This window comes from Rutilus rutilus (genome assembly GCF_951802725.1).
Source record: "Rutilus rutilus genome assembly, chromosome: 17".
Taxonomy (NCBI): Eukaryota; Metazoa; Chordata; class Actinopteri; order Cypriniformes; family Leuciscidae; genus Rutilus; species Rutilus rutilus.
In genome coordinates, this window is record NC_140230.1 from 14,972,833 (window position 1) to 14,995,925 (window position 23,093).

A 23,093-nucleotide genomic window follows, 5' to 3' on the forward strand; every position below is an offset into this window, starting at 1 on the left:
CGTGTATTTTTTTTTTTTTTTTGGAGATTAAACATCTAGACTTTTCTGTTTTGCATCAATTCAAGCTTCATTGCATATAGATTTCTTTGCCAGATTTCTCACGCTAGCAAAGTAAATGTCAATTTAAATCTATAATACCGAATTAATTCATTCATCTATTCGCCCACTTGACCAGTCCTTACAGGTCGGGGCAAAATAAATTATCCGTACAGGAAGAAAGCACCCAAACTTAAGAGATGGTGAAGCACACTTACATTTGATTAAAGCTTATCATCCACAGTGTTTTAAAAGCCTCAAATGGTTCTATCAAAATGTAAACCCCACTTATCTAAACCAGTCAGGTAACTGGAGCTTCCATACTTAAAAACATTGAGTTTTAAACTTGTTTTATATATAATGTGTATGTATATATATGTATATACATATACATATATATATATATATATATATATATATATATATATATATATATATATATATATATATATATAATTAGCTTACTGTTGAAATGTAGCACCAATAATTTTTCATGGCAAGTTTTGGGTCTCTAGACTCTATGGTGCACTTAAGAAACAGTCAAGAGAAAAAAAAAAAAAAAAAAAGACATAAATGAAAGAAATACCCCCAGACCAGAGGCTGACCAATCGCTGTAATTCCCCTGGGAAGAAAAAGTGCAGTCACAGTTATCTCCAGGACCTAGGGTAGAAAAACCCTGTCTCCCAATCTTCCTCTGCCGCAGCTAGTGGGGCGACTCCAGCATCTCCATTAGGAAAGTGTCAATGGGGGTGTCTCCAATCAGTTTAAAGAAGAAAAGGTGCTCCAGACACTTAAGGCCAATGGAACGCAACGCAGGAAGCCGGAGGAGAAGCTTGGCAAACCTGTGAGTAAGCAAGCGGGCAGATTTTTGGGGGCGTCTGCCATACTCTGACAACCAGGAACACGGTAACATATGACTGTTCATGACTTTTATGAATGACAGTGTGAACTACGCTTGTGGATTTCACATAGAAAAAAGATCAGTCAGTCATAAAAGAGGTCATTTACATGTACTAGTTTAAAAGGCACAACACCCGTTTAGTTATGAGGGTCAGTGAAAAGGTGGGCAAAGACTGAATTGTGCCCAATAGCATAATTTATTTGTATGCACAATATAAATGTGATTTTTCAGAGCATCAGCACCTGCTTAAACTGGATTGGAAGTGTCTAGAGAATAAAACTCTGTTTTGGTGATGAAATACTGCGTAGGCTATTGGTGAATTCTCCCCATGTCAGTACAGAACACTCACCTCCCCTGCTGATCTGGATACTTCTGCTTGCAATAGGACTCCAGGGACGCGTATACTTTCTCTCTGAGAAGCTCCACCTCACTGCTGCTGGTCAGACCTTTGGCATCTAAGAAATATTGGAAATATTCAGCATACACTTTAGGGTTTTTCTCCAGTTTTGATGTCAAAGGCATGCACAATATATATATATATTCTGCCAAAATGCCAGTCAAGGTGTTAACAAGCACAGTCAGTTCAGAGTAAAATCTAGATCTGCCAATCAGGTTTTGCTTAAAGGTGAAGTATGTAAGATTTGTTGTCATATCTCCCTCAAAATTGTAAACATTGAGCGTTCCAGGCACCATATCAACATTGAGAGCAGTCCGCTCAGATCTGTCAATCTGTTTCATCAGCTCAACCTATAGCAAGAGTTTGGGGCGTGGCTACTGTAGCAGAGGCTGAGTAGTTTAGCCGGTGTGGGACCATGGCTGACGTGTTACATTGGAAATTTGTTTTTACTTTCAGGTACAGAAGTGCAAGTCAAAATTCACTGCATTTAGACCTTAAAAAATTAAACAGGTCATGAACACGTCAAAGCAAATGGGGCATTGCAATGCTACGCGCTGGACACAATGGAATACCATACAGCATCATCATGCACCCGTTCAGAAAAACAAATGAACCAGTTTATAATGTTTACTTTGATGTGTCAAGTGTAGACAGCCTCAAATAGTTATGGCACATCATGTTAAAAATTCGTCCATTGCAGATACGTTGGATGGGTTTATAAAAAGCGAAACACACACATTCGCTCTACATAGTGTTGGTCTTGCTTACTCATGACACATAGCATCACAGCTAAAAGTATTCCTAATTTGTTGGCTATTTTATTGAAAGTAGCCAACTTTTACCTGTTGAGACATGCCTTCACAAACACCCGTATGGGCTGTGCTGTGATGTTTGACTTGAGGGAGGAGTGACGTGCAAAAGGACGATGGCAAAATCTGCTTTGTATTTGTAATTCTGCTAGGTGTCACTAGTGTCGCAGAAACTACATCACCTTTAAATGGTTTATGACCTTAACCTGATAAAATAACATAGTTTAAGGAATTTACATGACTTTACATGGTTTCAGGTAATTAAAGATATAATTCATCTAAAAATGAAAAAATTGCAGCGTGGTTTACTCTTCCTCATGTTATTCCAAACCAGATGTTTTGATATTTAGAAGAATGTACATTTATTTTGAAAAAATGTTTAACCTTTTTTGTCAATACAATGAAAGTCACTGGTGTCCAAAATAACATTGGACCACACTGACTGTACGGACAAAAAATAAAAATAATAATAAAAAAAACATTGGAGACATTTTTTTTTTAAAATATCTTCTTTTGTGTTCCACCGAAGAAAAAAAGTCAAACCGGTTTAGAACAACAAAAAGGTGAGTAAATGATGACTATAAACTATCCCTAAAAAAAAAAAAAAAAAGACAATCAATCAATATAAAGTAACAAAAGTAAAGAAATAAGACATATTCAGAAATATATCATCCATGGAACTGTTATTGACATTTTCCTTTAAATAGATTCTAGAGAAAAAAAAAAAAAAATAGACAAAAAAATGCATACCTGGGTTAAACAGAACTATGGCACGCAGACAGCCAAGTTCAGTTTTGTCCATTTGCATATCACGCATCTTACAGACCAACTCAGTCAGCACCCTGCAGATGTGTAAGAAATGAGAAACATAACCATACAATGAGGTCTAAATCACCTGAAAGGCAGAATTACTGGTACCACAGACATTAGATAAATATAGGTGAAGATGATGTTAGGCATTACCTGTCGAATAAGGCTCCCACCTCTGCACTGTGTGTACTCTCCCTGTACAGACATTATGAACATTAAGCCTATAGAAATACTACATAATTAAACAGATGTAAAACACAGAGTTCAGTGTGACCTGTCAAAAAAGGCCTCCACTCCCAGGTTGTGAGTGCTGTCTCTGGGCACATGTAGACCTGTGGCCAACAGAATCTCATCCTTCACACTGATGGAGCGGTGAGAGAAGGCAGCGATCAAGAGCTCATTCCATCCTGTTATAAAAATATTACATACATATAGTAAAACACTTTCCATGTACATTTACATGTATGCCCTTAACATAACTCGTTCAGGCGCTCTATTTTTTCATCCACTCCTTTTTTCTTTGTCAGTGCATTGCATCTTGCTGTTTTTAGTGTCTTGTGCCATGAGTGTTGCATTTTAAGACAAACATACGTAACTATTAAATCCTTGGATCTATTCCCTTTAGCTATTCTCCATCTATCCGTCCTGTGTAAACATCTTATATTTCTCTTCAGAATGCTGAGTATTTTTTTTATATATATATTAATATTTCAGATATTAGCTGCTACTCAAAATGAGTGTGAGAATGTCTGAGGCTCGTACCAGCCCTGAGCAGAATGACTTGGTCATCCAGGGGCAGCTCAGAGAAGTGAGGGATTCTCTTGGCCCACTCCACCAGAGTGAACAGCTGTTTGTCTGCAGCCTGGCAGATGTTAGTGACTGGATCATTGGACTGGAGAACAGAGAAGTCAGTGGAGGAGAGAGTTAGAGCAAATGGACAACATAAAGGGAATTTGTGAACTGATAAACATCTGGGGGCTTCATTCCTGGCAATCAGAGGTGTAAAGTCCAGGTTCAGAAAGTAAAAGTGATCCTCAGTATTTTGTTCCAATCACCTGGATTTGCTAATCAGCACAGTTTTTCAGAAAGGAGATAGAACTTATCAGTGAAATCAGCTGCCAAACATATGGCAGGACTTTCTGACCCCTGGACTTTACACCTCTGCTGTCAATCTGTCTGTGTGGGGATATTCAACTCCAAACACTGAGAATTCAAAGACATTTTAGGAGTAAGATATTAATCTCTAAACCAGCTCTGGGAAAACCAGCATTTAAACAGCTTAAATAAGGGATTTTTCACCCAGCAGGAAACTGACAACAGTTGACAACAATCAATGCTTGGCATAACTTCGCAAATACATTTCTGAAACCTTTTTACCAGCTTCTGCATCTTCCATTTCGAGGTGACTGCTGACACTGAGCATGTTTACATGAACACCAATAAGCTGATAGCTCCCAAAAATCAGCTTACTGAAATAACCCATTGTACGGGTTTACACTACAGTAACCCAGAAAGTAAACCACCTTTACAAGACTTTACAAAGAAAATCAGGTTATTCCCCAGTAGTGATGTCAAAATGCAGTGGTGGACTAAGTACACAAATCAAGTACTTGACTAAAAGTACAGATACCCTAATACAATATTACTCCAATTAAAAGTATTTTTCATTTTCAATTTTACTTGAGTAAAAGTACTTAATTTTTAATGTACTTGAGTATATTAAAAGTAAAAAGTACTGATCGATGAACTATGCTGTACTACTTATTAAACTTCAATATACTAAAATATAAATTTAAATTACTGATAATTCAAGTGTGAATTCATATAGGCCTAGAATTATTTACTTATTTTTTTAAAGAGAAAAACTAAATATGTGTAGCTAAATATGTGGCTACAAATACAATACAATGTACAGACTTCACATGGGGCAAAATATGTTCACATTTTAAGATGAACAGTATGCAGATTTACTAGTTTTATATCATTTGGAACAGCTATAGCAGCAGGAAAGATGCATGGACATTAATTTTTGTTATTTTACCAAAAAATGCCGTACAGATGGTGTCACAAAAATGCAGACAAGCATTTCAATGGCTCTAAACAACTCGCCCTTTACAGCAAATTCACTTCACAAATAACTGACAGTCATGACCTAAATGTGATTTTATTTACAATAATCAATACTAAAATTCGGCATTAGTAACTTACTTTTTACAGCATCCATAGCGCACATGTTCAAGCTCTGACCATATTCCAGTTCTTGGATTATTTTAACCGGATCACTGAATCAGTGAGTTGTTGACTCGAGAACCACTGTAATCGGATCAGTCCGATTCACAAAGGAATCGTTCAGTGTAATTTGTGAACCAATTCACATAGGTCCATTGGAAGGAATCAGCTCGTTCATGAATCTGACATTTTTATCGCATTTCTTCCATTCAAAATATTGAGGAATCTGACTCAAGAGTATTCTATTTGTTATGCAGGTTGTGCTGTTAAATTAAGCACAAAAAACCCTCCCAAAAAAAACCCCAATATGTTCCAAAATGTCAAAGGGAAACATGTACAAACCCCTATTCTCTCCTCTTGCAGTTTCTGCGAATGTAGCATTTTGACTGTTCCACTTCTACTTCGGCTGCATGAGATGAGAAGACGATTTTACTATTTTTTGGGACGGGAAAGAGTCTGAGTAATATTATTCCACCCGCCGTGAAACACTCACTCTGACTGGATGTCCTTAAATTTGCAGTAAGGATACTTTCCTGTTTTCCATAGTAAGACTATGCACACTTGTAAGCACACTTGAATAAGTCGGCAGAACACAGATGCTATGACCATGCGCATTGTCGGCTTATTAAACAATCGTTTAAGAATGTGTATCTAAACATGCTCAATGAAACAATGGGGGCAAGAGCAAAAGAAACACTAAAAGCTTTCAACACTGAATCATCAAACACAGCTGAATTCAAATATGATGTTTATGTTGGTCTGAAAAATAAATACACAGAGACTTTTCAGTGAAATGAACATTTTAATGAAGAATGAAAATGGCTGGCTACACTGGATAAAAAAACGTTTTTTTTTTATTTTTTTTTATACTTGTTTTTAATTTGTATTTATATTATTAATTTATATTACTTAAAATTACATTATATTACATTTAATTTTTTCATTTTTATTATTATCTTTCTTTAATTGATTAATTAGTTAAATAAATTGGTGTTATGCTGTGTTATAATAACTAAACATTGTATAACATTTTAAAGGTGCTATAAGCGATGCCGGGAGACGTAACTTCTTGTTGACATTCAAATTGTTGTCAAACAAAACGGAGGCTAGCTAGACCCTCCCTCCTCCTCATCCCGTCTCCTCCCTCCTCCCCTCCCTTCCGGCATAAAGTAAAGTCAAAGTAGTCACTACTGATACTTCATTCAATGTGTAATGTCACCAAGTTAGATAAATGATTTTATATATTGCAGAACAGAATGCAGAAAAAGAAACATTATCTTAAAATCGTTTCGCCACCTGAGGTTATAACTATAGCTCCCATACAAGGACGGAATAATAGCAAGATAACGTTAGCTTCGCGTTTCCCAGTGAGTATAAACAACGGCGGCATCGTAAACAAATTTAGTCAAAGTTGTCAATAGCTTATAAATGAACATTCAAATTCATAACAAACAGTGGATGAAAACATCATTCACACAAATTGTCGCCCTACTGTGAATTTGCTTGATCATTTACAATAGAGATTGATCGCTACCTGCTAGAAACATATATGTTGTATTCACCTAAGTTAACGCTGACTGCATAGTTCTAGCTAATTACATCCTTGTGTTGGTTTGGCGAACATGAACGTCAGTTTAGAAAGAAAAATGGATTTACCTGTTCTGCAAAAACAGAGCAACTGAATGTCGGATTGGAAGCCCTTCTGCCGGCGGAGTTCTCGCCACCTTTCGAAGGTTTATCCCGATGTAAATTCTGTACTTCGTGCGTTCCTTATCCTCGTCCCTTATCCTTGTCCTCGTCCCTTATCCTTGTCCCTCTTCTTTGCAATTTGTTCATCGGAACGTCGTCTCTTTGGTCGTGTGTCGGCCATAATTCAAACTTCCATCTTCATGCTTCTCTCTCCTCCACACCCCCTTCATGTGTACGCGCACTAACCCCCCAAACCCCACCCTCAAATACTTCTTGCCAGTTATTGGCTGGAACACTGTTTGTTGTGTTTCGTGGTGCGGGTGAGCCCAGTTTGTTTTTGTTGCCATTTGTGGAGCCTGTGGTGTCCAGAGAGACCGCGTTTTTTTACAGTGTGTTCAGGGAACAGGCAGCTAGCGGATAGTGAGGAGATGTTTGCTGTATGTGACAAAAAAATGTTTTGGCCTAAAAAACGCGTGACATCACTTAGAGCACCTTTAAAATTATTATATAAATTGAACAGAACCGTTCAGAAACTAATGCAACTATGCCCTTTATCAGTGTTGTTCAAGGCAGTATCGACTAGAGCTGCACGATACTGGATAAATTGAGAATCACGATTTTTTTTGCTTCAAACCGAGATCATAATTCTTCCATGATTCTGAACAGACAACTAAACAAAATAACGTAATTTAATAATGTAATTTACTAGAGGTTCAGACAAAAGGTTAACTGCTGCAGTCTCTTTAAAAAAACATATTAATCTAAATGAATTATTAAAAAAAAAAAGTTTGAATGATGATTCAATGGCTCACTCATAAAGACTTCACTCGTTTCATTACTGGATGATTCAGCATTTTTGAACGCCACCTAGTCATGTAATGATGCAATCGACACAATCGTTATTTGAAGTGTCAAGTTACTTTCAAAAGGCAATTTGCTCTATATTGATCCATATCCGAACTATGAACTTTTATCCCAGTACTTCTGTGATAATATTTGTAAGACAGAAATAATGATACTGTGTGGTTGAAAAGACTGTTTGTGATGGTGTTTCATACCTATACATGACAACTGCTTTCTCTGGGTCAGCGGCAGCGCCAACGCAGATTGGAATGTTGAGGTGTGATTTTGTCAAAGGATTAATAGACACAGACGAATTTCTGTCATTTAGGAATGAGTTACCGATCTTTTAACGATTAATCATGCAGATCTGGTATCGACTGTAAAAAAACTATTCAAAATAGATAATATGACTTTTTTTACATACTATTGATACAAATTATACTATTTGGCTAATATAAGTACACCTGCACCCTTCAACAAAGTGCTTATTTACCATTTCTCCAGGAAAGGTGCCAGGTTCTTTAGTTATGTTATGTGTTCTGTAGACTTTCCAAACAAATAGCATAATACACAGCTATCAGTGGCATGTAAATACACTCACTGAACCGGTGGCATCAGAGTGCAGGTTTGTTCTGTGCTCTACAGCTGTCTCGGCCTCCAGGATCTTCTCCACAGGCATCTCCTCATTGGCTGCACTGCTGAATTCATAGTCTCCATCCCGCTCCTTGTTCTTCTGACGCTCATCCTGAACAGCTGGGGCAGAACAAAAGATGAGATACTCATAAATGTCAAGGAATCAGCCAGGCCATCTGTACCACACCACTGAGTGGTGTTGGCTAGTGGTTCAAGTTCTGGCCTAGAAAACCGAAAGATGCAATTCTAAAACAACCATTGTGTCCCTAAGCAAGACACTTAAGCCCCTTTCTTACAGCGCGTTGATCCCGGGAAATTGCCGTAAAATTGCTAGAGTGCCTTCTGTGTGAACGCAAACACGTCCTGGGATTGATGCCGGGAATCGATGCCGGGAACGGGACCTAGTAACATTGCCGGGATCAGTCCCGGAACGCGCCCTGTGTGAACAAAAGCCAGGACCAATGCTGTAAAAGGGTATTTTGTTGCTCTTAGAATTCATAAGAGAATTAGAAGAAAGTTTGTGTTCGTCATCAACAAAGAAAGAACAAAAAAATGTCTGCAAAATAGAATGAAGAAGAGATCAGGGAGCTCCTTATTATCCGCGCTGAAGCTGAGATCGTTCGGCAGCTTTGTGTACGACCGAATCCGGAAAAAAATGCTCAAGCGTGGTTTCTCGAGATCGAAAGCGCATACCATTAGCAAACTTGAGACGGTGCGTAAAAAAATCCACCAAGTGCATGACTACAATGGAAAGAGCCGTAGCGGAAAATTAGACTTGTCTTTCTAGAGAAAAGAATCTTTCTTGAATCTTTCAAGAAATTCAAAAATCACATCATCGGACACTGACTATCATTAACAGACGAAAATATTGTGTATTCAGAAACTGACACAAGTCGCTTGGATCAAAGTGACATCTAAATAACTAATTACGAGCCAAATGACCACTTACAAAAGTCAAGACCAAGCTTCAAGACCAGACTTGCGTTCTGTCATTTATGACAATAATAAATAACTAATTATTGGTTTTCTATAAAAATCACCATCACTGGTCATTTCAAATTTTTGACTTAAACAATACATAATTTCAAAATTTTAAAAAAAAAATTTAAGCAAATATGGACCCTTTCCACAGACTGTGATAACGTATTTCCGCATACATAGTACATTTTTCATTTTTTTATTTATTTAATTAACATTTCATTTTCATGTGTTCCTTTGTTCAATTTTCATTATTGGTTCATATGTGTCAGCTGGGTTCTATTAATCATCCTCATTGTGTTTGGTATGTAAGTTGATCCCTCACATTCATTCTCTGTCCGATCACCGTTATGTGTTGCTCAGCCTGTTTGTCTTCTGGATTGTCATTAAAATCCCTGTAAAGTAAAAATTAAGTATGTGTTCTGAGTTTGTCACACCACAGAAAAATGTGTTATTAGCCACAAAATAAAATAAAATGAGCAGTAGTCTCTGCTCTCAAACACTGGGGGCATGTCCGCTGGCTGCGCTGAAACAACGCCCACTCGTGGGAAAGCTGAGCTCGCTGCCGTCGCCACACTCAACTGCCACCGCTGCAGCCGGAATGGATGCTCATAGCAGCTTAATTTGTTTTACAAAGCCATACACGTTCAAGCCTGGACTACTTACTATAATTATAACATAAGCACACAAGGCAACTTACACTCATTGGTGGGCACGCACCGCCGACAATGGCACCAGTTGTCGGCGCGACGGGAGGATGAAGGCCGAGGCGGGAGATAGTCGGCTCGGCCCCATTCACCAATAACAGCGGATTATCAGTGAATCCCAGTTGTCTCCGACGAAAGTTTATAAAACTATCCCGTGTAAAATGACCACTACAGAGGCGGGTTTTGGCAGTGATCCTCAGCTCTCCATCAAGGTGGCTCTTCACAAAATTAATCCACCTCTTGTTGATATGATAGGTTTTCGGAAATTTAAATAAGGACACCGATTTATTTTGTACGTGATCGCATCCAGGTAATACGCATTTCCGTGACGAAGGCATAGCTAGCTAGGATGTACTAACTAATAGTACTGACAGACAGTAACTCGCGATTGAGTTGCAAACTGATGTGAATGGGCTTCAGTGTGTCATCAAGTAGGGGCGTGTCCAGGAGCTCAGGGGCTCCAGTGCGTCATCGAGCCCCCGTTTTAGCCCCGCCCAAAAAATCCGTGTTAAAACTGTTTAACGATCTAACTCCACAATTCAGTACTTCACAGTTCACAGTCTTTGTAATATGATTTAGCAATACATTTATAACATTTATAATGTGTTCAGAATTTTTTTTTTTTAATTGCCTTTACAGGGACTTTAAAACTTTGTATTGGAACTAATCTTTTTCTTCGTCTGCCTTCCTGCAACCCACCGTGACAGATGATCGGACCACCCAATATGGATGAACGGGCTAAGTTTGACCTTAAAGAACCTGTTCTGGATCAGAGCGAACTTCCACAACATCATCAACCTTCCAGACAACACAGGACTGAGTTGGAGAGCGTCACGCCCCGATTCAGAGCACAGCCAGACTCAGAGCCTGTTTCGCCACCATCGACCGCGGAGAAGTCACGTGGGCCCCCCGCAGACAGAGCGGCACCACCCGCCGCGATGAGTAAGCCGAAGCCAGAGGAGAAGAGGACAGAGCTTACCATCGCCCTGGAAGCAGTGCCCCAGCGTGGATCTGACCGGGGTGCCTAGGGAACTGAGACGAAGGACTGGCTGATAGACTTCGATGGGGACTTGTCAACTCCCACCCTGTCCCACCCGATATCTAATTCATCTGTATTATCCAAAGAGAACTGGGAATTATTTTTTGCTCTATCCTGTATGAACTGTGTCATGATTACCTTTATCATCTCAAGTCTTGTTTCATCGCCACCATCACAGAGCTCTGCCAGTCCTCCAGTCCCATCGCTGCCGGATGCTTGCAGCCCTGCGCCGTCTCTGGGGATTCCCTGCAATGAGCCGCAGGTCGAGCAACCACCAGCAGCACCTATCCAGGATGGTACCTTCGGCTCCGCCTCCAGCCTCGGATCCCTTCACGCCATCTCGGCCTGTCGGCTCCGTCTTGGCTCCTCCCACCTTTGGCTCCACCAGAGACCCTCAGTCTAGTGGCTCCTCCGGATTCCCTCATCCCAGCGGCTCCGTTTGGTTAGTCGTCACACAACTTCCGCCACAGACTTTCGGGCCATCCGCTGCACTCCCTCCCTCCACCCCTTCGGCTGCAGCAGGTTCCTCCCTCCCATCGACATCGCCTCTGTCCTCGCCCACACCGTCATCGTGCCAGCCCTCGGGTGCTCTGGCTCCACCTACGATGCTCGTCGCAGCGACATTGCCTGGGTCTCCTGCACCAGCGATGTCCCTCAGCTCCCTCGGTCTTCGCCAGTGTATCCACCGGCTCTGTCTCCGTCGGTCGTCCTCCAGATGCCGTCAGCCACCTTAACACCATCTTGGCTCCTCCCTCCTTTGACTCTGCAATGGGCTCTGAGGAGCACTGGGGAACTCTGAGTCTGTGCCATCAGCCAACCATCATTGTCGTCGCCAGGGGATCGTCGTCCTACCATCACCATCCTTTTGTGTTGTCTGCCTCTCATCAGCCTTTCACCAACACATTGTGATATGTCACCATTATGTTCTGTTAGTTTCATTATCATGTGTTCCTTTGTTCAGTTTGCCCGCTCCTCATTATTAGTTTATATGTGTCAGCTAGGTTCTTTTAATCATACTCATTTGTGTTTGGTATACAAGTTGGTCCCTCACATTCATTCTCTCACCGATCACCATTATGTGTAAGTGTGTGTTGCTCAGCCTGTTTGTCTTCTGAGTTGTCATTAAAACTATGTATTGGAACTTATCTTCTTCTTCGTCTGCCTTCCTGCAACCCACCATGACAATAACACTATACTTTGTGTTATAATACCTTGGCAGTAAATACAAAATAATGATTAACACTAGTACAATGGCTGAGGAAGTGATGGCATATGACATCTTTCTCTCTTCTGACTGCTGTAATAAATCTCCCTATATTTTTTCCCTCTTTTGGAAATACTTTTTTTTCTTTTGTTATTGGAGCAAACGAGAATACAAAAATTATATTTACTGCCATCTCCCGTTTACCACAATAGAAGTTTGTGCTATGGCAACTTCCACGTCTGAGAACCCTGAAAATGTCAAAAAGGGTCCATTATATAAAATAAATATTACATTTATTGCAGCATTATTGTGCATGGGTACTATTTGTCAAATTAAATTGTATGTTATCCTAAACATTAATCTGAAACCTTGTTCTTTATGATATCGGAATCAGCTATTAAAAAACCCCTAATGGTTGACCACTACTTTTTGATAGCATTTTTTATTTTTTTGTCCTTTTTGTTATTACACATCTAAAAAAAAACTGTCAGTTCATGAACCTTGAGAACACATAATATGGCAATAGTTCTCAGCTCATTGAATAATTTGTGAACCACACAAAGGATTCAGTGAGTAAGGTGTTGAATGCAGATATGAACCATTAATGGAAGTTAATGTCATGAAAATCACAACTAGTTCTCAGTTCCCAACCCTAGTTTTTGTCCTGCTGGTTGTTTCCCACCCACATACGACATACTTTTCATCATCTGTCAGGGGCTGTGGACTAGGCTAATAGGCCATTTGTTCCTACATTGTTTTACTAAATCCAATCAATCCATCACTAGCTACGTTTACATGGACACAATCGGAATTAAATCAATCCGATTGATGAATCCGAACAAGGTGTTTACATGAATGATAAATAAAGTAATCGGGTTGATGTGCGCGTTTATATGTCACAAGTTTCAAATCGGATCTGATGTTTTGACATGCGCACAGTCGCACACTGCACAAATATACAGAGTTTTCCGCTTTTCACGCATAAATATTCTCCTCTATTGGTTCTTTATTTCTTTTAAACAGCAGACGTAATATTAATTCGTCTCTGGTCATAATTTAGAGCATATTAACCGTTTTGCCGTGCTGCTTATTGATCACGCAGTAGAAATGCCCCTCCCCGCGGCCAAAACCAGACGTCTGTGGATGAGAATCCAAAACAAGGACTGGTGGGACGTTGTCCTGCTTTACTTCACAGACGCGTGAGTAAAATGAGAATTTTAGAATGACGGGAAACTTATTAATATGACACTTTATTCAACAGGAAGAACAGCTCGTTCCGCGCGTCATACGTCATTACGCTATTTAACGTCATCGCACGTGCGCAGTCCTTTCAGCTTCGGTTTTCAATCCGATCAAGTGTTTACATGTTCTCTTGATCGGATTACAAAAGGGATAAACCACCCCTTTCAATCGGATCGAAATTTCATTCGGATCGAGCTCAATCGGATCGATTAAGATGTTTACATGAAGTTTTTTTAGTCCGATTGAGCCGTCAATCCGATTATAAGTGTCCATATGTAAACGCAGCTACTGTCATTTCGCTTCAGATTGTGCTTCTCCAAACGTGCTATAACTGACACCACCTTCTCAAAAGAAAACAATGCAGAATTTCCATCACATAATGCTGATCTACCATAAAATCTATTCAAACACTACTACATTTCACCTCATCCATTCTCCACCTCTAGTACCTAAATATTACTAAACAGACAGCTGATGTATTAGTTCACACTACAGGAGACATGTCTTAAGTGGAAGACTGACAGGTACCCACCCTCTCTTTTCATTCCCATGGCCAGGCACTTCTGATAGCGGCAGTACTGGCAGCGATTGCGCTGACGTTTATCGACCAGACACTCCTTGTTGTCCCTGCAGGTGTAGCTCAGGTCCTTCCTGACTGTGCGCTTGAAGAAACCCTTACAGCCTTCACAGCTGTACACACCATAATGCTTCCCTGCACACACAAACCATGTTCACATTACCTCTGAGATGCAATGAAATGTCATTTTTTAAAACGTTCACTGTAAACAACATACTCTGTCCAAGGATGCTTGAGTCAATGACAAAAAAGAAAGTTCACAGGAACATCATCCAACATTTAGTAGAAAACATGTTACAAATTCTTAGTAATGTACTCTTTGTATTTATTTTAGTTTCATATGGTTTAAAAAACTTTTCAAGAAAAATTACTGCAAAAATGTTGTGTGGTTTAACCATCAATAAATATATTTTCCCTACAACTTATGAATACATGTGAGTGTAAAGGTCTTAATCATTGTTTTCAAACATTTCTGAAATATATATATTTTTTACAATGTCTTATGCTTTAAAAATTATCAGCATGTAATTACAGCGTAATTTCTGTAATTACATCTGTAATTACACTGCTGACCCTTCACACCCTTAAACCTACCCATTCAACCAACCCTGTCCTTAACCTTACCTGTATCCATCTCAATAGAAGCAAATGTGTTTTGCAATTGTGATAGAAATATTTTATGTAATGGGTATTTTCAACATTAAATGTACAGAGAAATGCAGACTAAGGATGCTCAGGTCAAAGGCCATTTAAGGCCACTTAATCAAAAAGTGCTTAACACAGTAAGCACTGTTATCATATCATAACAGTCATATGATTAGCTTAGATTAGTGCTGCACGATTAATCATATCGCAATCGCAATGTCAAGCCTATGCGATTATATGACGCAAAATGCTGCGATTTTATGTAATAAATAAATTTGGGCTGTCAAGGTTAACACGTTAAATTGATTAAATATTGATCAAATATTTAATGCAATCAACGCAGCATCCGTTAATTGTTGTCAATTATGCGCTGCCTGTGAATGTTGTGACTGCAGTGACACACAGAAAGCCAGTATCGTGCGCACAGACACACCAGAATACAGTTCTTTTTTGCGCTTGAACGAACAATAACACACAATTATACCAAAATGTCCGTTTTGTCGAGTATCTTCATAACATAAGAGCAGTCTTATGATGAACGTGAAGAGTTGTGAGAGAACAGTGCAGACTGTTTGATAACTTTGTTCAATTTCTGTATGTCCTACCTGTAAGGGCACAGGTAAATATGACATTTATTTTATACTATTGTACTACTGAGACAATAACAAGTTTGCAGTATTGCAAAGATGTCACTATTTAATTTTGTACAACTTTTTTTTTTTTAAACACTGTGCTTAAAGTTGTTGTTGCTAGTTTGAGTTGAGAAATACACATTTCAGCATTATCACTAATCTGTGTGTGCATTTTACTTGAGAACCAATCAAGTTGACTCATGAAACCATTTGTTTATTATATCGCGATAAACGACATAAGAGAATGGAAGAAGATCGCTGCACGATTCATCTTTAAAAGACTGATCTCGATTTGTTTGAATCGAGATCACAGTCTTCTTCTTCCATTTCGTCTGTCTATTAAACCTTTGACAAAATCATATCGCAACATTCAAATCTGTGTTGGCGCTGCCGCTGACCCAGAGAGAGTTGTCATGAAACAGTAGTCTTTTCCTCATAGTATCATTATTTCTGTGATACAATAGTTCAAATTATCATGGAAGTACTGGGATAAAAGTTTAAAGTTCAAATATAAACACTGATGTCTATGATAGCGATGACATCAGTGGTCATCACAAGGTGGCGACAAGTGACTGCTAAAAAATGAATTTGTTATTGAATCGTTAGAGAATGTAGTACTGTATGATGCTTCTAAAATAAGTCCGAAAAATAAGTCCGAAAAATCATGTACAGTCTGTATAAGTGTATGATTTAACTTTTCCCCATGGTCTAGTGTTTAAAAAAAAAAGTAATAATTTTGCAATACTTATAAAAAAAAAATAAAAAAAATAAAAAAAATTTTTTAAATCGCAACACATATCGTATCGGCACCCAAGTATCGTGATAATATTGAATCGGGAGATAAGTGTATCATCCCAGCCCAAATCGCAATATTGACCTCAATAATCGCAATATGACATTTTGCCCAAATCGTGCAGCCCTAGCTTAGATCATTACAAACCAATCACCAGAACAAATTACAGTGAAGAAGACTTGAGTGACATTGATTTTTGCTCAGCTGTATGATTTAAATGTACATGTATCTTTCTATTCAGAAGACTCACTTGGTTATTGTGGCCAATGATCTCCCGGCCGTGAATAAAACTTAATTTCTACGAAGAGCAACCTGGGAGTAGTGTCAGATATTTGCTGCGCAGCTGAGGAATAGAAGTACTAAAGATTCTACAGTCAAAAGACAGTGAAAGTGTTGGAAGACTATAGAGCCGCCCTCGGGGTGAGGCTGTAATACTCCCAGTTAGTATTAATGATCCTGTGTCGGACCAGTGTACATGACACACCAAAATCTCACCAACCGAAAAAGTAATTTCCAGATTTCCTGAAATGGTTTTGGAGGGCTGAAATCATTGAACAAAACATGTAGGGATGAAACGGGATGATGGGATGTAGTGGGATACACATGTTGATTTTATTATAATACTAATACAAACATGTATTAAATGTATTAAAGGAGTAATGAAATATAATTACAGTATTTTTGAGATTAAGCTATAGCATTTGTGCTTCAGTTTTTCATACAAATACTATATAAACCATATTGTTACATTTGACCATGGTTTTGAGGTGCTTACCTGTGCTAATCATGATCACTACCAATGGTTAATTTTAATAAAACTAAAATTTTACCATTTAAAGGGTTAATTCACCCAAAAATTTATTCACATCGTGTAACTGTAACTTCTGTGTTGTACGTGACCACGTAGGCTCACTATTGGCCGACGCTGGTCATGTGTGATGCGTGAGCCTACGTGGTGACGTACAACATAGAAGCGCTGCGCTGTGACGCCCGTTTCACACATACTCCGTTTGCAGTGCGTATGCGGTGCGTATTTTTTTCCGTACCCATGTTAACAGGTTCAAGCTTTCACACTGCACGCGGTTGCAGTCCGTCGATCCGTTCCAGTTGCGGTGCGTATACAGCAGTGCAGCGATCGTTTCCGCACCGAGTCTATTTTTGCTGTGCTGCACACGCTGAATTAAAGTGACAGCGCATGTTTCATGGTCAAAATGAACACAGAATGACCTAAAAATGTAGTAATTTCACCATAAATGCGATTAATTAAATAAAATGTAGTAATCTCACCATAAATGTATTTAATTAAATACTATTTTCACTTTAAGACCGGGGTAAAGCAAGGGAAACTACAATTTACCTCAACAAGGTAAACAACATAGGCCTATTATTCATTGCATTACTTCTACTTAATAGAAGTAGAAGTAATGCAATGAATAATAGGCCTATGTTGTTTAAATTGTGTTTAAACGTGCATACGTCTCGTCTATTAAAGAGTGTATATGTGTACAAAGAGAATCGCAATGCTGAGACGTTAAGACCGCAGGGTAAATCAAGGGAAAATACATATTTCAACAAGGCAACATAATGAACAACACTCGTCTCATTCGTGGAGGTGGAAAAACAAGTTCTTTGTGACATGCAAGATTTATTGTATAAAGATTTAAATTATGCAAAAGAAAAAGTATGAGTCTGCTGTTTTTGTCAATTTTATAGTTGTAATTGAAAAATGTAGGCTATGCGATTTTAATATAATTACATGGTTAAATTTTTTACCACTTGCTTGAGCAACTTAATATATAATTATATAGAAGTATAATGCATTGAATAATACGTTGTTTAAATTGTATGTGAATACGTCTATTAAAGAGTGTATATGTGTACAAAGAGAATCGCAATGCTGACAAAAAAAACTTTTTTTAAATAAAAAGTTGCTTATAACTTCTGGATTTGAAATACAAATAGAGTATGTATTTTGTACAGCCGCGGATCAGTTACGCACTGCAAACGCAGCATATGTGAAAGCACTATTGCGCGTGCTGCTCCTGCACCGCATACGCACTGCAACACTCACCGCATACGCACTGCACACGGAGTATGTGTGAAACGGGCGTTACACTATGTGAATTCACTCAGGCCCACACAGAAGAAAATGAATAGTTGAATAAAGTCGTTATTTTTGCGCACAAAAAGTATTCTCGTCGCTTGATGAACTTATGGTTGAGCCACTGTAATCACTAGGACTATTTTAACAATGTCTTTACAAACTTTTCTGGGCTGGCAAGTTTGGATCCCATAGAAGCCTATGGAGGAGTGATCCAGCTCTCAGATTTAATCCAATATTTTTGGCCATATCGCCCAGCCCTTGTGAGAACAGACGCATCTCATCAAAACCACGTAACTCTCTTGTGAACGTGAGTTTTTTTTTTTTACAAAAACGCATCGCTTCACTTCAGAAGGCATTAACCCACTGGAGTCATATGGATTACTTTTATGGTGGATGGATGCGCTTTTTGGAGCTTCAAAATCTCGGGCACTATTGTGTTCGGCTGAAAGAAAAAAGTAATATACACCTAGAATGGCTTGAAGGAGGGATCATTTTCATTTTTGTGTGAACTATTCCTTTAATAATAATAAAACTGCCTAATGTGCAATTTAAGTAAGGAATAATTAACGATGGGCTATTGAATTATTAGACAAATAATGCACACCTGAGGTGGTATTGCGGCCACGACGTGAAGCATTATTTTTCTGATAATTCAATAACCCAGTCAATTATTGCGGTTATATTATGGTCACCCCGCCTCAAGACATTGTTCAAATGTTTTATTTCAAGACATTTGTCAGAGTTTGTCCTTAAAATGCTACTGTGTGTACAGAACTAATTTCTTAGACATCTCTTCCCAAAACTGTTTCAAGAACAGCGACGTTGCTACCTTGTAACTGAGAATTGTCAAGTAGCTTTTCATTTGCAAAATTATTTTACTGATGAAGTTGTGGGGCAGTGCTGACAAGAAGTTTCTGTGCACGCATATGTTTCTGTTTGTGTGCAAGTGTGTGAATCTGTACTGCGTGTATGTGTTTGGGAATGAGAGCAGGAGAAAGAGAATGTGCTTTCCATAGATAATTAAATGTAATTTTGTGGTGAAAACAGAGAATTTTTTTTTCTTCATATCCATTTGCTTGATCAATGTCCTTGTGGGATTTGGTTCTTTTGCTGCTGTAGGCTATAAGGACCTTGAAATCACCGGAATCATTTGACAAAGTGATATGGAACTGTAAAGCGGTCAAGACCAGCCAGGAACTACTTTAGCTGTACGTTTAGTGGAAAATAATTGCACACCTAAGAACAGTGGTTCTCAACCTTTTTTTTCCACTGGGCCGCACTATGGTCCAAGTTCAAGTCTCACGGGCCGCATATCATTTATATATGACGCAAACCAATCAGATTTAATGTTGTGGTATTAGCAGATAATATTATTATACCTACATGTTGCACACACGGAAGAGGTGTTTTCTTGTGGCACATAAGGTATAACGACTTGGCCGCATTTCAGCCGCGAGTACGCCGATGCTGTTATTTTTATTGATTTAAAATGCAAGTATATCAAACAAACACATCGGATTCCCATGTCTTTTGACATTGTAGGTTTTGCATATGCCAAGTACTTTACTACAGAGTTAACAGGCTGCCTCATCCCGGTCATTGACAGAAAACTGATTCTTCCATTTTTCCAGTAAAGTTACTCTCCTTCCTTCGCTTCTAATGCTACAACTCTTGTTCGCATGTATTCTTTCCTCATTTAGTTGTTCTCCTCTAATAACAGATTTGTCCATTTTGATCCACATATATATATATATATTTTTTTTTTATGGCTACTGACACTATTTGAATTCAGCCAAAGCGCGCACTTGTGAGTGTTAACTGCGTTGGTTCAGTACATAGTAGGTCTCCGCATGTCTGAAAATAATATATGATCACCAAAATTATTTGATATGACAAAAAAAAAAACATTATAGTTCAAACTTGTATTTGTTTAAACCATTTTAATTTAATTTTAAAACAAAAATAAATTGTAAAACTGGAATTTATTTTTAAAATGTGGTCGGCATATCGTGGGCCGCAGGTTGAGAACCACTGCCTTAGAACGTTTGTCAACCAATCAGGTTCATCATTCAACAGCTCTGTACCATAAATGTTTGATAAATCTCAAGTTTGAATGAGTGTTGATTATTATATCTAAAACTAAAATAGCAACTGAATTTAAAGTGGCATGAAACGGAATTTGCAATAGTCTTTTCTTTCCTATTGTGATGAGTGAAACAGCTTCTTAAACAAGAAAAAAAAAAAACATTTGGGAGGGACTTGATTTTGTCCATTGGGAACTGATTGGATCATTGGATGGTTGAGGTTTGCTATTGCTGTGATCTAATGTGAGTGACAGGTTGTCCTGCCCTCAAACCTGTAAACACGTCGTCAGAGACAAGAGACTGTGTACTATACTACCATGTACTGTACCTATATAACCACTTAATTGATATCAAATCAAAATCATGACCAAAAATAATGCTAGAATATCAATATGTAAAATATGTTTAGCTGAAATATTGAGAAACAGCTTGTTGCTGAAGAACTTTACCATAACAAGCAAACCAAGTTCAAATGGTTTGGGTTTTCGGCTAAATTAAAATGTTGGTTAAAAAAAAAGGATTTTGGTGCATCATTAATAGAAAGACAATCTGAAAGCTCTACGTTCTAGTACATACCAGAGGAGCGGTCCCCACAAATGGCGCACATCCGTTTCTGGGACAGCATTGGCCCAGAGCCACTGACAGATTTCAAGCCAAAGGGGGGTTTCACATCATCAGAGCTGCTGACAGCATGTAACCCAGACACAGACATTGAGGAGTTTATCTGCTAGAGATAAATAAACAAGAAGTGATGATTAGACCAAAGTCATCAGGAACACAATAAAAGACTAGCAATACAGTACTATTATCATATGGAGAAGAACTTGAATGTGTGGCTCACTTGAGAGTTGGACATGGGTCCATAGCCGACGGATGGGGTGCCGGGAATGCCGGGAGAGCCAATGGACGAGCTGACGGCTGACAGTGGCGAATCTATGGAGCTGACAGGGCTACTGACGGCAGAAGTGGAGGGCGGTAAGGTGTTCATAGATGCACACTAGACTGGCCAACAGAGAGGACACTGTTGATCTTTGATAATCTACTGAAAGAAGAGATTAATAACAATGGACTTAAAGACAGGAAACACTGAATGTGATGGAAGAGTTCTGTCATATTCCTGGATATGTCATTAAAGTCCCAAGATGGTAATTTCAATGAAGAATGGAAAAAGAAAGCAAAGCTGGTGCCATAATCACAATATCTACCATTTCAAATGTGTTTCCTATTGAATATCTCAGAAAATATGGAAAACATTTTACGATGTGTACTTTAGGAAATAAACTGGGGCGTTTTGTCTGCTGTTTACTGCTCTATTAATCCTGCTGCAGATTAGCCCAATGTCTAAGGCTGTGTCTCAATAAACTAAGAAGCTGCATAGCTAGACAGCATTTTGGACAATAATGGGCGAGTTCGAACGTTATAATATCAGTAACATTATATGATGCCCTACAATGCAATCTAGGTAGGTAGCTCACTAGATTCAAAACTTTGAACACGCCCATATCTCCCAAAATGCTGTCTAGGTAGGCAGCTCACTAGGTTTCGGGATGCAGCCTAAATCTGTTCCTTATAATCACCCCCACCAAAACTGACACTATCAGCGCTAATGTCTGCCAACTCCTTTTATAATTGATATTTTATGGCTAAGAGCGAACAAAAATTGTCATATGCCCATTTTTACACGATAATGAGCGTTATTTTGATGCTCCTGACAGCATTTGGATAATTTATTATGTAGCACGCAGCACTGAGTGAGGGCAGCTAACAACGGCTAACGGGCTGTTTATGATTAAAAGAAAACCATTTGGTCCACCCTTATCATTCTTAATACCCTGTTCAAAACGGATAAATGATACTGTTTACAAATAATTAAGTTATCCTTCTGTGCAGCATACAAACCCTTGTATGCTACAACACAAATGGCGAGGCGAAATAATACGACAAGCCCCTGTTAGCTTAGCCTAGCTCGTCCAAGTGTTTGTTTGTTTTTCCGTCATTTTTACAGAAGTTTGCAGAGTTTATATGAGCATATGTACTCATTCTCACCTAAGAAACCCCGAATCCTCCAACAGCAACGATCTGTGTCCTTTAAAGCATCGTTTCATCTATATTTTACAGTTTAAGCTATAAATGTTTGCATCCAGACAAATATACCTTCTAAAAGTCAAGCCTCCTAGTGGACACCGAGAGTCTGTTCACATAAGAAATATATGCAAGCAAATAAATAAATAAACAAATAATTAAATAAACATACACGCTGAGAACTACATGTTCTTTTGGTTTTTAAATGTGATATTTAGTCTGAACACTTATTTGGAATCACATAAATATTGTTATTTAGGGATAAAAAATAAATAAAATAAAAAACAGTTGGCACAGTAGGCTATAACTGTTGCCTATATTTTATTTTAAAAATCTCAACTTCTGGTCATATGGTGATTGCTTGGGACCTGTTTCAGAAAGGAGGTTAAGTGAGTATGTTAACCTTGAAATGAGGGAAACTCTGGGTTTTCCGTTTCAGAGTGGGAGGTATGTCAAACCTGAGAAAGCAAAGTCAAGCCCATTTCTGAAAGAGAGGTAACTTAGAGTCAGTTACCATGGTAACTTACTCTGTGAACCTAACCTGGTCAGGAGCAGGTTTTCTTAGATAAACCCAGAGTTTTTCTTATGTTGTAAATGCATCTTGATTTAAGAATGTTTAGATATTTTGACTGGAAACAACAAGACAAAAAGGCTAAGTA

At 38.6% G+C, this 23,093-nt stretch overlaps 1 protein-coding gene across 4 annotated transcripts; it reads right to left on the reverse strand.

Annotated features, from left to right (window-relative positions):
- Window positions 1-531: 531 nt before the first annotated feature.
- On the reverse strand, window positions 532-22,537 carry rxrbb (retinoid x receptor, beta b). Of its 4 annotated transcripts, none has more exons than XM_084435711.1 (11): window positions 22,399-22,537; window positions 21,194-21,394; window positions 20,929-21,079; window positions 14,050-14,229; window positions 8,316-8,467; window positions 3,716-3,845; window positions 3,228-3,360; window positions 3,107-3,148; window positions 2,894-2,985; window positions 1,287-1,392; window positions 532-878 (listed from the first exon to the last, which is right to left on the reverse strand). In XM_084435711.1, the coding sequence occupies exons 2-11, from the start codon at window positions 21,338-21,340 to the stop codon at window positions 740-742; spliced, it is 1,272 nt and encodes a 423-aa protein (XP_084291837.1). In that variant the 5' UTR covers window positions 21,341-21,394; window positions 22,399-22,537; the 3' UTR covers window positions 532-739. The 4 variants fall into 4 exon arrangements, with proteins under 4 accessions (XP_084291837.1, XP_084291840.1, XP_084291839.1 ...); XM_084435714.1 differs by having other exon boundaries at window positions 20,929-21,076; window positions 21,194-21,391; window positions 22,399-22,534; XM_084435713.1 differs by having other exon boundaries at window positions 20,929-21,076; window positions 22,399-22,534.
- Between the last annotated feature and the right edge of the window lie 556 nt (window positions 22,538-23,093).

What these genes read in the sequence shown, in the direction of transcription:
- rxrbb (XM_084435711.1), bottom strand. Translation starts at nt 21,340, where the DNA reads ATGAACACCTTACCGCCCTCCACTTCTGCCGTCAGTAGCCCTGTCAGC. An exon ending in GACCCATGTCCAACTCTCAA is followed by an intron (nt 21,080 to 21,193) that starts GTGAGCCACACA and finishes ATTTATCTCTAG; the next exon opens with CAGATAAACTCCTCAATGTC. An exon ending in GTGGAGGCCTTTTTTGACAG is followed by an intron (nt 3,149 to 3,227) that starts GTCACACTGAAC and finishes ATGTCTGTACAG; the next exon opens with GGAGAGTACACACAGTGCAG.